The following is a 19,538-nucleotide window of genomic DNA, read 5'->3' on the forward strand; positions in this document are numbered from 1 at the left end:
ACCGAAGAACTTAAAGCGTCTTATATCACAGTCCTCCAACAAAAAAAATGATAATATTGGCATTTTTATAGTAATACTAAAATATATTAGTTATATAAAATTAACAACATAACTGAAAAGTTTAATGAATAGATTATTTTCAATATCCATAAATATTTTGGTTGTAGTTGTATCCATGTTAGAGGAGATGTATTTTACGGAGTTAGTTTGCTTATATAAAATGAAAAGCCAATAGGCATATGTAGATTTTTGTGATATTGAAAATCTTCTGCTGTATTTAGTCTATAAAAAAAATATTGGTATGAATAACTGACCTTAGGTAAACACGAGATATACAGTTATTTGAAATTCATGAAATGTAATTCTGGGTTATTATCTAAAGCCTTCATGTACACAGCTATTTGAAGTAGAAATTTGTAGCTCAATTAATAAATCTATATGAAGCCTCTAAACTGTACGTTTTACTCAGACAAGATTAGATATATTAAAGTTACTGGTATTTTGTTTCTAAAATTCAAGAATGAAAAGTTCAGACTTATTTTTAATGTAAGTGTTTTCTTTGTAATTCTAGAACTAAATTTATGTAATATTTTCTATTTGCGTTAGAAGAAACATAAAACTCTTCTTTTGTATCTGTTAAATAAAAAATATATTACGTTTCAACTTATATAATTGTCCGTTTTTCACAATGTGACGTCAAAACGGTTTGGAAATAGTCTGAAAATACTGCAAAAGTAATGACGAGAACTGTGACCTTTTCATGGATTTTGTTTCATGCGAAAATCTCCTATGTGTTGCTTTTCCATAATTAGAATAAAATATATTTTACTCATGCTAACTCAGGATTGTCTTATATGCCCCCACGGTGGCACAGCGACATGTTTGCGAACTTACAACGCTATAAACCAGGATTCGATACTCGTGGTGGGCAGAGCACAAATAACCCATTGTATAGTTTTGTGTTTAACTTCAATTGTTCTAACCCTTTGTCTTGGGCGGAGGTTACATATGAAAGCAGTCACCTTATGAAAGTTTATACCTGCTCGAACCTATTTCTATGTCATCACTTTCTTGAGGTTTGAATCTTACGTTGTTATATTTCTAAAGTTGAACTTGAATAATCCAGTATCCGACACTGCAGTAAATGAATGAATAGCACCATGATGACGGATATGAACGTTTTGTGCATCATATTTGACTCAGTGGACTGGGTAAAAACAAACAATTTATAGGGACGAGTTTAAAGCTTCGAGGAATGGGTATTCACGAACATAGCTACTTACGAAGAATATAAAAAGATAATTGCAGTGAGATTCTTTTTGGCAAATTAATTTATTGTTTGATAAGTAAACATTAATAGTATTATGTAGATTTTCAGGAACATTACATATCTGATAATCGCTGTTTTTAGGGTAAAAGTTCAACATAGCAACTATAGCAACAGTAAAAGGTGCAGTTGCAGTTTCTGCTCTGATACAACTTTTAATTTTAAAACGTGACTGAAATTTTGACCAACCGTTTCTCTGACTCTAGTACCACACATGCTACAAGGAGCAGCTATTATGGCTCTATATAGGTTTCCAGGATGGCTGAACAGTTACGTAGCAGGATTTGCTATATTGTAAGTGTCTAGAGCATGAGGAAAAGACATTTTACTGATCATCTGGTGTTGTACATGTCATGTCGTCAAATATATCTGTTGGTTACAAGATCCCTTCTGACTCACATTAGTGGGGTTCTGAGTTCTTTCTGAGCAACAGGAGTCATATTGCACAAAATATTCTTGTGGCTTGTTTGAGCAATCCTGAATTTTTTACTTGTAAAGATATATGGAAACAAGGTTCGCTTCTAGTAGATAATGAAACTTGCTATGTATCAGGCACTTTGGAAAAGAGAGACATTTTCTAACTTTGTTCTGATCGTGACATTTGTCAAAGGAAGCTTTGCCAAGCATTGATTTCTTACGGATAGACGTATTGACGTATTGTGTAATTTGTAATGCAGTTTTGTTTGTGCAATAGGTTAAATTACTTCTGCAGAAAAATGCTACATTGGGATGTCTACAGGAATCTGTATTGTGGCAATTAGCCACAAATACTGAAGATTGCAGTATTTTATTTTTTTAATTAAGGGATGTTATGACAAAAACAACAACAATAAAACTAATGGATCGAAAGTTTGAGCCTAGTGCTAGGTGTGGCTTTAGTATGTACTTGCAGCACATAATCAACTCACTTCTGATTAGTCTTGTCCCTACATTATGTATCAACAACTGAATCAAAGTCACAGCGGTTGTTTAACGTATGTGCATCAATTATGTTGACAAACTGAATTAAATCTAGTGATAAGCTTCTCCAGGAATCAGAGACAGAAAATTGTAGTTGCTCTGATGAAGATAGCATTGTATTGTACAATCTTGAGTTCATTGATGAAGATAATATAATGGATTACACATACGAAACTCAGTGAAAAGTGAAAAGGAAATGCCAGTAGAAGGGTATTTTGTATGTTTTGATGACTGGCTGGACACTACAATCAGCCTACTGGTTATGGCTGGACTTAGTTCCTTGATTAAAAGTCTGGATAGTCAGTTTGTTAAAAAGCCAGACAGAAAGGAAGTTAGCTAGTTTGTAGAATATCAACAGGATGCCGTGTGCTAACTGCGTGATTATTGTACAGTTAGAATAGTTGGCTGATAGATCAACACCTGAAAGGGTTTTGAAACCCTTATTTTTTAAGCTAATGAAAAACATTTGCTATTAAGATGTTAATCTGATGTCCTCCAATAACTTATAAACTTATCCAGTAAGTTCTAACAACATTTCTGTGATGCTTGTTTGTTTGTTTGTTTGTTTTGGAATTTCGCACAAAGCTACTCGAGGGCTATCTGTGCTAGCCGTCCCTAATTTAGCAGTGTAAGACTAGAGGGAAGACAGCTAGTCATCACCACCACCGCCAACTCTTGGGCTACTCTTTTACCAACGAATAGTGGGATTGACCGTAACATTATACACCCCCACGGCTGGGAGGGCGAGCATGTTTAGCGCGACGCGGGCGCGAACCCGCGACCCTCGCATTACGAGTCGCACGCCTTACGCGCTTGGCCATGCCAGGCCTTCTGTGATGCAAAATGTACATTAAATACACGGCTAGTACACATGAATTTTTCACATAAAATCCTAGTACACTATTTGCTTGTTTGTTTGTTTTTTGAATTTTGAACAAAGCTACTCGAGGGCGATCTGTGCTAGCCATCCCTAATTTAGTAGTGTAAGACTAGAGGGAAGGCAGATAGTCATCACCACCCACCGCCAACTCTTGGGCTACTCTTTTACCAACGAATAGTGGGATTGACCGTAACATTATAACGCCCCCACGGCTGAAAGGGCGAGCATGTTTAACGCGATGGGGATGCGAACCCGCGACCCTGAGATTACGAGTCGCACGCCTTAACACGCTTGACCATGCCGGGCCACCTAGTACACTGACAGTCAGTACTGACAGTTGTGATAACTGAGAATTAAATCATTCCACAAAGTTAAAAGGACTTTGCAATTCATGCTTTCTTAACGCGCATGTTAAGTTTTATGGTGGATTCGGTCTAGTAGATCCACACCACTATTTCTGTAAGGGAGACAGACGTGACATAGGTTGTACAAATTTTGGTGAAATGCGTATTATTTTGCTAAAATTTGACAGTTATTTTTCTGAATCCTAAATTTTCGTTTCTATATATCATACAGAAACAGAAATAACACTCTGTGCCTTTTTTTTCTTCTTGAACGTCCGTTTGAGACAGTTATAAATAGTTTTACCAGTTAGTAGCTGTATGGGCTCATTTTGACCTTTTTTCTCAAGACAGTGACCTTTACTTTAGGTGTTTACCCGTCTCAAATGCTTTTATTACAACAAACATGACAAAGATTTCAGAAAATGATCTAAACAAGAAAAAAAGAAAGAATGATGAAAATTCTATTAAATATGGTTTTACATGTACAGGTAATGAAGATGGACCTAGTGGGTTGTGTGTTGAATGTGGAACAGTGGTGAGTAACAATAGTTTGCATCCAGCAAAGTTAAAACGACATGTAGAAACCAAACACTCTCAATTAAAAAAAATCCAACTTCGGAATATTTCAAAAGAAAGTGTTTGTAGTTAAATGCGAGGAAAGCTACATTTCGTTCATTTGTCCGTCAGAACAAGAAAGGTGTTCTTATTGCTTCATATCGTGTAAGTTACCGTATTGCAAAAGCAGATGAAGCTCATATAATTGCAGAAGATTTGATAAAACCATGCGCAAAATATTTGATAAAGTGCACGATTGATAAGAAATTTCTTAAAAACATTAACTCTGTGCACCTTTCTGATAACTCTGTTTCTCGAAGAATCAAGGATACGTCAGCAAATTGTTTAACGGAGTTGATAAGGTGAGTAAAAGCAAGTTCAACTTTTCGTTTCAGATGGATGAATCAACAGATGTCGCAGGTTATGCAATGTTACTCGTGTTTGTTCGCTGTATTCACGAAGCTAGTTTTGAAGAAGACAAACTAATTTGCAACCTTTTGCCTCCTCCAACAACATGCGAATAAATATTTAAGCTGATCGATTTATTTATGGAAGAACATGAGATCCAATGGCAGCTTTACTCAAGTATTTGCACTGATGGGGCTGCAGCTATGACTGAAAAATTTTCAGGCGCAGTAGCACATATAAAAAAGAAAAACCTGGACATCGAGAGTATCCACTGCTGTCTTCATCGTCATGCACCTGCAATGAAATGAATGCCATAAGAGGTATTGGGTGATGTCATGAAAATAGTTAATTTTACAAAATCAAGACCACTCGATGCGAGGATCTTCAGTTTACTCTGTGAGGATGTGGAAAGTTTGTATAACAATTTGCTGCTTCATAATGAAGTCCGATGGATTTCTCGGGGAAACGTACTTGCTCGGTTTTACTAACTGCATGAGGAGATGGGTTTCTTTTTATCTGAATGCCACTTTGAACTTGCATACAAATTAAGGGACAAATGTTGGATACAGAAAGTGGCTTACCTTTTGGACGTATTTGCCTACCTAATGAAGTGAATGCTACAATGCATGGTACCAGGATAACGCACTTCAAAGCTCAAAGTAAAATGAAAGCGCTTCAACATAAGCTAGAACTTTGGGGTGACTGTATACTTATGGAAGAACTTGATTGCTTAGAAAAGCTCAGTGGTTTTTTTATTTACAAATGAAATCTTCTAAAGTGAAGATGCAAAAGTTTAGGTCTTGCAGCACATATTCGATTTATATACAACTACTGGGGAGTACTTCCCTCCTCATTGAGAAAAATTACTGTGGATTCAAAATCCTTTTGACTCTGCAAATACCAAAGCTTTGTCTTTGAAAGAGAAAGAACAGCTTATAGAAATTTCAACTGATTACACCCTGAAAACAAAAGTTCAGCAGGAAGTAATTAAACAGTTTTAAAAGCAAATAGCCATGGAATACCTTGAAATAAGTAACAGAGCTTTGAAAATTTTTATGCGTTTTTCAACAACATATCTTTGTGAACAAACATTTTCACTGTATACAGCTACAAAGACCAAATTTAGAAACAGGTTGAATATTGAAGATGATTTGCTCTTACAAGTAACAACCATAACTCCAGATATTGAACTACTTTGTGAACAAAAGCAAGGCTCATCCGAGCTAATAATAAATAAGTACACTGTACTTTTACTGATATAAATTTTACAAGCAGAAATTTTTGAACAAGTGGAAAAAAACAATTTTCCTAAACTATTGATATTTTTAATAAATTTATATTCTAAAAGCTTGAAGTAAACTTTATCTCGTGTTAGTGACCGAATGTTTCTATTTGAGTGCGTTTCTCTATTAAGGCTCCGGAATGTTTTTTTTTCTTTCTGATGTAAAGTTACGCAGGTCTAAAAAGCTTGGGAACCCCTGATCTAGGGTGTACTTGACAGTGTTTAGGGGAAGGCATTTCAAGTCTGCAGACTTGTTAGAGAGCCCAACCAATAATACGTAAGACGCAAACTCTGCTCTATAGACATTTAGAGTTCTCTACGGTTTTTTTGGCTGTGGCATGACAACAAAACCTGAGATATAGTGTTAAACACTATTTTTATATCAAGGTTTATTCATGGAGTGCTATTAAATTTATTTCTTCTAGCATATACTAGTATCACATGCTAGTTCCTTGTTAGCTTCTTTCTCTATAGTTAAGACAATGCATGGGGTACCATGATAATTAATTCAGACCCTTGGTAGTAGTATATGGGAATTCTAAAGAATAATAAGTATTCTCACTCTGGCTCATTCAACTGTCAACAGGAATCAGTGAAGCATTTTGTTGAAATTTACATTCTGTAATGGCATGGAAGAATTAGCCCCATAATATGTAAAGAATGGCAAAATATTTTCTTGTTCTAACACGTTTGCACAGTACTGTACATTGGAGGTTCTCTACCCGTAATGGATCAGCGATATATTTGTGAATTTATAACACTAATATTCAGAGCTCGATTCCCTGCGGTGACAAGCGCAAATAGCCCACTGTGAAGCTTTGTGGCATCAAAAACATACGAACAACATACACAGGTATCACACGTATTTACATGATAATGAAAACTAGGATAATAAAGACTCGTGTTTGAAGCTTATTTGAAAACAAAGAACAAACAAACTCTCTGACTCTTCAGCTTCTTGAGACATATTAAATAAGGAATAAAAATAAATTATGATAACCAGTATAGAGAGAAGCATCACTAGACGGTCTAATGGACAATTTCCTTGAGTATAATAACACGCAGTTTGATAATACACATTTATCGTTTTATTATAAATTACACAAAATATTATCTTTAGAAAATCATACAGTAAAAGCTAAAAACCAAAGTATTTTTGTGAATAATATTTAATAAAATGCATAAGGCAATGATTACTAAAACTGTCATTAACTCGTAATATTTTAAATGTGAAAATGTTGTACATATTCATATTCTACAACTCAAAATTTTTCCAGTTAAAGAATTTTCAGAAAAAAATTAAGCATTGAAGCTGTCGATGTTCCTTAAACATTAAACACTTTTTATTATATAGAAATATTTTATCCGTAATGGAAGACGTTTTTTTCTTTACAATCTCTCATAGGTTTCAGCTTTGATTTAAACGGGACAGGAAAGACAAATACTACTTTCAGGCTGACAGTAAATGTTAACTGTGGTTCAAAAAATTTAGAAAGAAAGAAAAAACAACAAACGAATATTGTTTGTTTGTTTTTGAATTTCGCGAAAAGCTACACGAAGGCTAACTGCACTAGCCGCCACTAATTTAGTGGTGTAAGACTAGAGGGAAGGCAGCGAGTCATCACCCACCGCCAACTCTTGGGCTACTATTTTACCAACGAATAGTGGGATTGCCCATGATATTATAATGATCCCACAGCTGAAAGAGCAAACATGTTTGGTGTGACGGGGATTCGAACCCGAGACCCTCATATTACCAGTTGTGTGTCTTAACCACCTGGCCATGCCGGGCCGCAAACGAATATAACTTATGAATTTTTGAGCCTTTGAAAATTTTTTTATATGGATACAATATATTTGAACAATTAGGAAGATTTTTTAAAACATAAGAGTTAAAATGAAGATGACTTTACATTTATTACAGTACTTTAACAATTTTATATGTGTATGTTTTCCCATAAAAGTCACATGACCTTCATTTATGTGTGTATATGTTGTTCCTATAAAGGCTTCGTATCTGTACTTCTGTGTGCATATATGCTGTTTCTCAAGAAGTGTGCCCCACGCTAGTGCAGCAGTAAGTCTACGGATTTACAACACTAAAATCAGGGGTTCGATTCCCCTCGGTGGGCTCCGCAGATAGCCTGATGTGGCTTTGCTATAAGAAAAAAACACAAACACGCCCTTAAGAAGTAAGATATGTATAATTTTTTGTATACATATATATATGCATACAGTAAAATAACTAGCCTTAAAACCTTTATTAATATAAAACAATAATGAACTTAATATAGGAAGTTTTATTGAAAACCTATTGTAAATTCCATTCGTAACCTCAAATTCATAACAGTTATTGCCTGTGGTATTAGCTCCGAAACACGTTGGGGATATTTCATGTGCAAGACAAAATTCAGACGTTGATGTTGAAATAGCCAGTAATCCTGGAAAATAAATTAGGGTATGGACTTGGGTAGTTACACCCACAACTTTCAACTCCTACTGTTTCTCACTGTCTTGAGCCAGTTGTTGGAAAGCAGTTACCCTTAAAAGTTCTTATGTGGCTCATAGTTCCAACTTCCGTCCTTTCCTTGCAAACCCCCCCCCCCCCCCATCTCTTCCCGCCATAGTAGCACAGCGGCATGTCTGCGGACTTAAACATTAGAAACGGGGTTTAGGTATCCGTGGTGGATAGAGCACAGATAGCACATTGTGTAGCTTTGTGACCAATTGCAAACAACAACCACCCATTTCTTAGAAAATCTTTTAAAGTATAAGAGTGGAAATTTTGGTTCTATCTGTAAACGTTTTTATGTGCAGCTTGTAACTAATAAAATAAATAGTACACAAACATTTCAGTTACAAACTAAGTCTAAAGATGTTACTATAAACAATTTGTTGAAAGCTCTAAAAATGTGATGTTAAATCAAAACTATCGTATCTATATTCAGTTCCTAAATTAGTAAATTACCGATTATAATTTCGTTTTATTTCTAGTTCAGAAAAAACAACAAGCGGCTTTGTTAAATAAATCACAGAGTCAGTTATTTCTTAAAGTACAACAAAACCCAAGTAGTAAACATAATTTCTCGATAGTTAAAAGTAACGATTATGTAATAACAATAGTAGATCAATTTACATGTCTACCTGTAAAGATAAAAAATGTTTACTGCTAACAATTTCAAAAAAACATAATCATTTTTGCATACATATAAAAGAGAGCTATATATATGTATTAATATTGAAAAGCATATTTATAAACAAATAGTAGGTATTACAATGGGTGCTAATTATTTAATCAGTGTTGTTAATTTATATCTTTATTATCATGAAAATAAATTTATAAATAATTTTTCAAATCCGGAATTATTTTCTTTAACTTATAGATATAAGCATCGATAATCCACTAATAAAAATTATGTCAGTAATATTTATCCTACAGTTTTACAAATTCAAAACAGCTATATATCAATTGCTGAAATACATTATTTAGATTTATATATTACAGCAATTAATAATTATTGTAATATTAATATTTATTATAAAAGAAGTGATTTTACATATCATATTTTTGGACTTCCCTCACCAAACAGTAATATACCAAAAAAATGCAATACATTCACAGCTACTCGGGAATTTGAAAATTTGTTACAAAGAAAAGTTCGTAATTTTCAACATTAATATTCTGGTGGTTAAACTGGTTCTTAATGGATTTACTAACTCTAATTAAATATTTTAAATTATTTTGTAAAAAGTATACAAAGTATGTCTGTAAAATTACAAATAGTACAATAAACGAAATCAAAATAAATACATTAAGAAATAATTTAAATTACTTATTTGTACTCTATCTGGTATAGGTGTACTATTGTAGACCCCTGTATGAAACCTGTTACTATCTAAGTCTTGTAGAACCTTCGAAGATACTGACAGTAGCATGGGTGAGGAGAGGATGGGAGCTATACTAGCAGTTTAGGTTGGGCTTAGTACAGTAATATGTTAACATCATAGTATTTATGTCCAAATATCATTATGGTAGCTGGAATATCAAATTCCTGGATAGTTTTGCTGTCTCCCCTATTGATGTATTGTATTCCAATTATTTCTTTCTCCTTACTGCCCCCCCCCCTCCATGTGAACAACCATATTCCTACCTATGGCTGCAGACAGAGAAAGGTGGTAAAGATATGGGACATTGTGGACTAGTGCAACCACATCTGGTCATCTCCACCCTCAAAGAAATTGAAGCCTGTAAAACTAGAGTTAACCTGGATAGACTGTGCATCTCCAACACAATTTGGATCTTACTTTCATCAGTACTTCAGAAACCAGAACACATAACATAACTACAAATTCAGTTATTTCTTTAATCTAATCCCTGCTTATACTACGTTATTTAACCTCGTATTTACTTCACTCAAGCATTCGAACAGTTTCAAATTCGTAAGAATTATGGTTTTCGTTTTAGTTTTGAATCTTCACTAAACCTCTTATTTTGGTAATCTGAGACAAATATTCATTTTGAACATAAATATAATGAGCCATAATAGTATGAGTCAGATCACGTATTTTAACGCTTTCTAATGTTAAACGTGAAACGCTCTTATGTGATACTTACCAATCCTGCGAAACTGCTTGATTTGTGCAAATATCCACTGTCCATCGTCATCTTGACGAAAGACTCTAGAAGAGAAAACAAGAGGTGGTGACATTCAATTCTGTAACCACCAGTGAAAGAATCCTTGCATATGTATCATTCAGAACTCTTCTATATTGTCATCTTACCCTTTAGAGTGCAGGCTATGTGTTGGACATGTCGATTAACTATTGTAGTTGCCAGGAGATGCTAAAGCTTCGATTTATCATATATATATAAGACTGGTTATTAGTGTATTAAATAAAACCTAATTGAACACACATTTTGAAGTCTATCAGAACACAAAAAATCTATAGATGAATAAATAATATTTGTTTATATGAACATCAATATTATGTACTTAAACATTGTTATTTGTCAGGCCTTTTTTTTTTCAAACGAGTTCTTTCAAACCACAGAAAGGGTAAACGAATTCACTTGAGTAAATTATAAACTTTGTGCACGTGTTCAGAATTTTTTTTTTTTCGGTTAAATATCTAAAGTTAACTGAGCATGCATTCTCATGTGGATAACTTCATAAGTTGCTGCATGTAGAGCAGCTAAACACGCACATATTTGTGTGTTAACCGAACACGAGCAGAGGCGGAATAACGCACATCTAGCCCGACCATCTTCCCCCACGCACACAAAGTAGATCATATTTTTTAAAAGGTCTGGGAAGTAGACCATAACATTGGATGAAAATACAAACATGAAGATAAACTAATATATGAAAAATAAAAGATGCCTATTCAATTTTCTTTCACGGTTATCTATTGGTAACAAAAGGCCAAAAACTAGACCGGAAAGCATATTATTTCCTGATATAACACAAACATAGTTCATTATAATACAAAAAAAATGTTATATTATAATATAAAGACAAACTTGCATAGTTATCCCTCAAAACAACTTGGTAACATCCTCTTGTTAAGGACAGAATCGTGTCTCGTATTGTTTGCACATGCGCACAAATTGTACTGTACTGTTCGTGATGGTATATGAATTATAACAATTGTGTGAAAATATATACTCCAAATATTGCAGCTGCTTTTGTAATGTATTTTTTAAAATTAAAATATAAGTGAATAGTTTATTTATATTTACAGTATAATAATAATATACTTATAATACAATATTATGTAATATGTATTTTAATTTTTAATATTTATATTATCAAAGATTCTTTACAATGGAACTCGTATGTACCATTATCCTTCAAAGATAAATTATTACTCCCGTGTTTTATTATTAAAGCCTTTGACGACCACAAGATTACTGCATCAATGTTTGAAGAATAGTATTTTCCTAGTTCTGATCATCTGCCACTCAATTCCTTAAGGAACATAGGGCCCCAGTCACTGCGGTTTCTGTAACAGGTTTTTAAATGAGTAGGTTGTTAGCCTACTGCACCTAGCCGTCCCTAATTTAGTAGTGTAAGACTAGAGGGAAGGCAGCTAGTCATCACCACCCACCGCCAACTCTTGGGCTACTCTTTTACCCACGAATAGTGGGGTTGACCGTAACATTATAACGCCCCTACGGCTGGGAGGGCGAGCATGTTTGGCGCGGCGCGGATGCGAACCCGCGACCCTCAGATTACGAGTCGCATCCCTTAACGCGCTCGGCCATGCCGGGCCAGCAAGATGGAAGCAAGTTTATATTTCTAAAGAAACAAAATTGCTTACACTGGCTAACATATATTTACAAACAAAATTATATATCTTTATATCTCAAATAGTCATACATCCCAATACTACGAATAGGCGAAATCTATTGCTTGGAGAGGCTTATAAGCTAGTGTACCTTTGTAAAATTCATAAATGTATCGGAAAATTTTCGTTGTATTCAAGCTTTTCTCTTTTAAGAGAGGAGGTATTACGAAATAGTGTTAATAGTAAATAATAATAAAGTAATGGTTAAACGTAAATCTTACGCTTTTTAATATTGACCTTAATACCTGGTCAGAACTGAAAAGCCAAATAAATTTGGTCAGAATTTATAACATAAGTAATATGACTGACTTCTTAAACTACAGAAAAGTTACTGAATATTCTAGAAGGCTCGTGACTTGGACCTATAAATCTATAAACTACCAAAACTTTCTGAAACACAGATTGGAGGTCAGTTAACTTCTAGAATGGACTCTCTAGACAGGATGTGAGAACGTTCACATGTAGATGTTTTTATATTCTAGAAATTTATAGAGTTATATGATAGTATACATAAATGCCACTAAAGTTGATGTGAAGTAGGTACCTTTTGCAGAGACCTCACCGAAAGTGAACACGCTCGAGCTTTCATAAAACTTTGAATTGTGTTTGATGGTTAAAAAAAAAAAAAATTGAATTGTATTTGTCAATGAAATTAGATTTTTAAAACATATTGTATTAAATTTGTTAAAACATATAGTATTAGATTTGTTAAAACATTGTATTAGATTTGTTGAAACATTGTATTAGACTTGTTGAAACATATTATATTAGATTTGTTAAAACATATTGTATTAGATTTGTTAAAACATATTGTATTAAATTTGTTAAAACATATAGTATTAGATTTGTTAAAACATTGTATTAGATTTGTTAAAACATATTGTATTAGACTTGTTAAAACATATTATATTAGATTTGTTAAAACATATTGTATTAGATTTGTTAAAACATATTGTATTAGGAAATTCTTGATTCTGATCAGGTCGGTTAATTTTTACTATTGTTGTGATTATGTGAGCATTGCTTCATAATTATATAAATATTGTGAGATTAATATTTGTGTAAATATTATCTAGGTAAACTTATTCTTATTGTGATTTAATAAATTTGTGAACAATTATTATTGTAAATCGGTTTTGTCTTTTTCGTTGGTTTCACGATCGGTAATTTATACCGTGAAAGAGTGAAAAAAAAAAAAGATATAGGTGCTAGTTATGTGTTTTTCTTGAATTAAACAGATGAAACAACTGTTAATTTTAATATTTTACACTTAATGAAAGGTGTATTTTTATGTAAGTATATTTATATATTTCAAATAAATTTTCTTATATGTTTTGCACGCAATTGGATGGCGTTTCTGAAACCGGAATATAAAGAGGTAACAAATGTATGCTAATCTTATAGCTTATTCAAGCGTATATAATATAGCGTTGTTAAGTAAAGGTTTATATATGATCCACCGTGTTCCTGTGTCATAAGTTAAGAGCTGTAGAGGGAAGTGAGTCCCTTGAATGCATTATGGGGATAGGACACTCATTAACGTAGGTAAGTTAAGACTGTGAAATACTACATTAAAACTTTTGTGTAACCAATTATTTTTCCTGCTCTTTTCTTCATCTTCTGTAAACAGGCTTTCAAGCAAAGTAGCCAAACGGCTTTCAAGTAACGAATACAGAAGTCGACTAGTTTAATAAACATCCCAATAATTTTGTTGTTGATTGTTTTAAATGTTGTTTAATTTGCACATTTGTGTTTGTTTTTTTTCCTTTGCTGCTATGTCCTCTGCATAGCAATTCCAGAACCTGTAATGTGTTGTGAATACTTAGTAATTAACTGTTGTAAATTAGCGTAACTGGATACCGCTATAAGAAGGTATTTTGTTTATCATCATCACTTCCCAAAATATTTTGAAAATTTTATCGTTGGAATTTTAATGCATGAGTTATATAGGTGCTTTATTATTATATCTTAGTCGTCGTGATTATCAGATTTCACATTTCAACGATGTTTCAAATATTTGTTACACACATTTCAAACTACTTTATTTTCACTTACGCATATGCACAAATCAAAACAAATTTCAATCAGACTAAGATTGTTTGGGATCTAAACGAAAACGTTTATACTTTTATTTTAAAATTTCCTACATGGTTCATTCAAAGTGTTTGTTTGTTTTAATTTCGCGCAAAGCTACACGAGAGCTATCGGCGCTAGTCGTCCCTAATTTAGCAGTCTAAAACTGAAGGGAAGGCAGCTAGTCATCACCACCCACCGTAACACTTGGGCTACATCTTTTCCAACGAGTAGTGGGATTGATTGTCACATTATAACGCTCCCACCTAGGGCGCATGACTCGTAATCTGAGCGTCGCAGGTTCGAATCCCCCTCACACCAAACATGCTCGCTCTTTCAACAGTGGGGGCAATATAATGTGTCAGTCAATGCCACTATTCGTTGGTAAAGGAGTAGGCAAGAATTGGCGGTGGGTGGTGACGAGTAGCTGCCTTCTCTCTATTCTTACACTGCTAAATTAGAGACGGCTAGCGCAGATAGCCCTGGTGTAGCTTTGGGCGAAATTCAAAACAAAACAAACCAAAGTTGCGCCCTAACCATTTGGCTATGCCGAGTCTCTCATTCAAATGCATATTAAATAAGCATCCAAATGTTATGATTATAGATTTGTCTTAATACTTTCTTTTGCAATACCTTTTAGAAACAAGTAATAAAGAAAAGAATGTATATCTTATTGATCTACGAAGATCTTTGAAAATCTTGCAAAAAGTACGATTTCCAAACTTCTAATGTTGCAGACAGACTAGAGACTGAACGACAAACATGATGTCCCTAATGTCACAACGACTGTTGTTGGGAACGTCGTCGTTAACTTAAAAAGTTAAAAAGATCAAAGTAGTTAACAAATACGCGTGTTCTACTTCGTATTTAATATTTTCATCAGTTTTATTTTGTGTATATTTTACAGATTATATACTTATTATTATGTTTGCGTAGTGGTAGACGTATAGTGTCTCTATAGTTGCAATAAATTAATGTGACGTTTTGAAGGATTTGTCTATTTGTGACAATACAAAAATACTTAGTCGAACATACAAGTATTACTTCTTGACACTAAACGTTCTCAATGTTACTGGCTTTCACTCATTACAACGAAAAAACTAATTAAAAGGATAACACAGCAAGCATACAGAAGATTGGGGACGCTATATATATAATATGCAAATCAATTCACTAATAACCATAACCGAAATGTTGTCGCCTTACAATGTCATAAATTAGAACTGCTTTTTGACATTGTTTATCGTTGCGTAGGTAGAGTGATGCCTCTGAAAAAGATCGTTATTGATATTTACACTTAACAGTCGATGCGAAATATTCATACATTGACATGAAGAGATATTCAGATCGGGGATATCCTTGGTAATTAATGGCATTAGAAAATGAAGGAATACAGGTCAACGTTGGGAATCAGAATCACGCAGTATGAGACCTGCATATAAGTCGTATCTCAGCCGCAAGCAAAGTGTGGCGTTTTGTAACAGGTAAAAAAGCAATGAACACAACGGGCAGTAGCAAAATCCGTTCACGTGCTTCAGGCTATAATATGTAAGCTAATCAAGAACGATATTCGTCTGGAAAAAAGGCCAACATGATACGGGTTTACTGAGATGAGGCCTCCAGTTATACCTTTTATTCAATCGTCAGATATATCAAGCAGACTGCCCCTCAGTGTTATAGCAGTATGTCTGTGGACTCATAATGCTAGAAATCGCGTTTCGATATTCATGGTGGACAGAATACACACAGCCCATTGTGTGGCTTAACTTCAAAACAGTCAAACAAATCAAGCAGCTGGGCATTCATGTTTTATCATATGAAGACACTGGACGTAACGCCTATGGATTTCTGTAGGATTAAACTGTTGAAATGTTTCCATGGGGATTTGAAGAGTAATGGGAAGCACACAGGTGGGGTAGGATGCTATGGACACGACAACTTTACTAAAGGACCTTTCGTAATAATATTCATTACGCTTCGGGGCTGTAATGAACAATTATTAAGATATACAATAGTTATATAGAGCATGATCAGACGTTGTAACGACGTGGTTAGTATCCACAATCTTTTTAGTATAACGTATTCAACCTCTGTATTAAAAAATGTTAAAACTGTATTACATCAAGTACGACAAAATGGATACTTGTTAGTCCTTTATAGTAATACAAAGGACTATAGTATATAGTAATATACTAGTGTATATTAACATTACTGACACAAAAGGTAGTAAAGATACGCTTGTCTTGGAACTGTTAGATACATCAGATAAATTGTTTTTGTTTTTTATCTTACAAGCTGGACAAGTGTTATATTTTGACATGGCCTTCTTGCTGGAATGCCCTACAACCTTTATTAAATTGGATAAGCTGCCTTCTGCCGTGATTATATAAGACGAAATAAATAAGATTGTAAATATTAATCCTGCGAATTGATGTATTAGTTGTATATCTTATAACTAATTTGTATATTTTAACGATATGAGAATTTTACAAAAGTGCCTAAAACTACACTGCCACACTTAGGTCTTACCCTTGGATACAATATAACACAAGAGTCTCTCAAAGAATATTTCTTACTTGAGAACTAACGTGTTCTCCAGTGTACCGGTTGGAATAAGCCACTTCAGAAACAGTCCTGGTTTGGGAGTTAATAAAGCAATTGAAGAAAATGACTCCTTTGTCTGTACGCAAGACACAGATGATGAAGGATATGCTGTGAAATTTCCTCTTGGATACGATGTTACCAATAGAGGTCTTTCCACATTCTTCAGCGTCATCAACCAGACTATTCAGAGAACAGAATAAGGTTTTAGTAGCAAGGAAGGCATCTGAAGTGTCCAATAGTTTGAGAACTTATGATACAAAAGTAATCTCATTAATTTCGTTATTAGAAGATATTTATACAAAGAAAGAAACTACAGTACGATACGTTTACTTTTACTGCTAAGCTTTCAAATAAGATTAATAAATTTCAAGAATTCTACAAGTTCTTACTACATTAGGTGCTATATGCTATATTAAATAAATACGAGCACAAAAATTTGTAAAACCTAATTAAATAACGACGATTTTTATAAGCAGTACTGGATTACATTAAGCACTAAACTACATAGTGGACTATCTTTGCTCTGCCCACTGCGGCTATATAAAATACAGTTTCAAGCGGTATACGTTTGCAGACATACTGCTGTGCCAGCAGAGAGTAATTTCTTTAAATATTGAAAACTGAAATGCCATAGTGTAAATATACGCTGCCTAATTTTTCATTCTTATGATTCATTAAGGTGCACATATAATATTAGTGTTAGTTACAGAACATGGAAATGTTACCAATAGAAAGTAAGATTTTGATAAATAGTAAATTGTTTCTGCAAATCTATCAAACCTCTAAAATTTAGGAGATTGATATTCTTTAATTCTGAAGGTATTGTGTAAGAGATTGATATTTTTAATTTTGAAGGTATTGTTTAGGAAATTGATATTGCTTAATTCTGAATGTATTGTCTGTGAGATTGACATTTTTAATTTTGAAGGTATTGTTTAGGAAATTGATGTTGCTTAATTCTGAATGTATTGTCTGTGAGATTGATATTGTTTAATTTTAAAGGTATTGTTTAGGAGATTGATATTTTTAATTTTAAGGTGTTGTTTAGGAAATTGATGTCGCTTAATTCTGAATGTATTGTCTGTGAGATTGATATTTTTAATTTTGAAGGTATTGTTTAGGAAATTGATGTTGCTTAATTCTGAATGTATTGTCTGTGAGATTGATATTGTTTAATTTTAAGGTGTTGTTTAGGAAATTGATGTCGCTTAATTCTGAATGTATTGTCTGTGAGATTGATATTTTTAATTTTGAAGGTATTGTTTAGGAAATTGATGTTGCTTAATTCTGAATGTATTGTCTGTGAGATTGATATTGTTTAATTTTAAAGGTATTGTTTAGGAGATTGATATTTTTAATTTTGAAGGTATAGTTTAAGGGATTAATATTGTTTAATTATCAAGTTAAATACAAAATGTTTTCAGTTATTCTGTGTTTTTTTCAGTTTGACAAAGAAAAAGAAAGGAAGACAATAAATTGATAGTTTATGGCTGACGAAACAGCTACGTTATACATTAAAAGGTACTAAGTTTTAAACTATAGAAGTGTATAGTATATTTAAATAGGAGTTCTCTCTCTGTGTATATATATATTTATATTTAAAACATGGTATTTTTGTCAAATTCAAAAAATATTTGTTTGATTCTAAATTGAATTGTTTTTACTCTATACACGTTATTTTTTATATCTTGTCATCTTACTAAGTTTCGTTTGAATAACCTTTCTAGTTTTCACTTGAAATTTTCGAAGAAGAATGATTTCCAAGATACAAAACTAGTTCAATCTCCGCAATCTGTTGATTTAGCTGTATCAAGAAAACGATTAAAATGAAGGCGTGACACGTGAGAGAAAGCATGTTTTACTGTGTCAGCATCTTCAAGTATTACTTCGTTGTTTAGATGTATACGTTATATATGAAGAAGCAGTGTTTAACAGATACGTGTATTGATTTGCTTATGTAAACTAAGAGTCTTATGTCAAAAGAAACGTAATAACGAAAACGAAAGATAAGAAAATATATTAGCTGCCCTCCTTCTAGTCTTACATTGCTAAATTAAGGACGACTAGCGCAGATAGCCCTCCTGTAGCTTTGCGCAAAATTCAAAACAAAACAAACCAATGTTTCTGACTATCTTAGGTGTATTTCTTAACTTTGTTTCTTTATAGGCCTCATGTATAAACAATCAAAAACTGTTAAAACATATACGACCTCAACTGTCATGAAGACAACGTACAAGTAAAACGAGGGGATTATCAAAATAATACGACTTTAGTAGCAGTTAAGAGGACTGTTTCATATTAACAGCTGTCAGAAAGTTTTAACTGAAAAACATTCATTTATAATAACAAATAGGCTTTATTTAGCGGACCTCGCAAAAATTATGACATAATATTTGTTCTCTTTTAACCGGAGATCAGTCGTGGGCTAGTGGTTAACATGCCACACAGAGAAACCAAAGTCCGTGGTTCGCGTTATGTTGAGGTAAAACCGAGCTTTGTACTTTAAGACGATGCTTGGTTTATAAGAATGACGCCAAAAACTTACTATTCGATTAGAGTAGCCTACGAGTTTGCAATGAACGCAGTTGACTAACTGTCCTTTCTAGTCTATTATTTCAACATCAGAGATGACTAGTGTAAGCAGCATTTGTGAAGCTTTGTTCAAATATCCGAAAAAAATCGTCTAATCTGAAAATCACCAACATTTCTTTTACACGTGAACATGTACTAGTTTTATTATAGAATGAAAATGCTGCA

At 33.4% G+C, this 19,538-nt stretch overlaps 1 protein-coding gene across 1 annotated transcript in view; it reads right to left on the reverse strand.

Annotated features, from left to right (window-relative positions):
- Positions 1–19,538, reverse strand: part of LOC143257834 (uncharacterized) — a 62,280-nt gene that overhangs the window by 1,776 nt on the left and 40,966 nt on the right. Inside the window, exons 3-4 of the mRNA XM_076516865.1 lie at positions 16,754–16,961; positions 10,372–10,436 (exon numbers count right to left, since the gene is read on the reverse strand). Coding sequence (XP_076372980.1) covers positions 10,372–10,436; positions 16,754–16,953 — 265 coding nt within the window. The 5' untranslated portion in view covers positions 16,954–16,961. The remainder of the gene's footprint in view (positions 1–10,371; positions 10,437–16,753; positions 16,962–19,538) is intronic.

The sequence above is a fragment of the Tachypleus tridentatus genome, chromosome 7, assembly GCF_004210375.1.
Source record: "Tachypleus tridentatus isolate NWPU-2018 chromosome 7, ASM421037v1, whole genome shotgun sequence".
In the NCBI taxonomy this organism is placed as follows: Eukaryota; Metazoa; Arthropoda; class Merostomata; order Xiphosura; family Limulidae; genus Tachypleus; species Tachypleus tridentatus.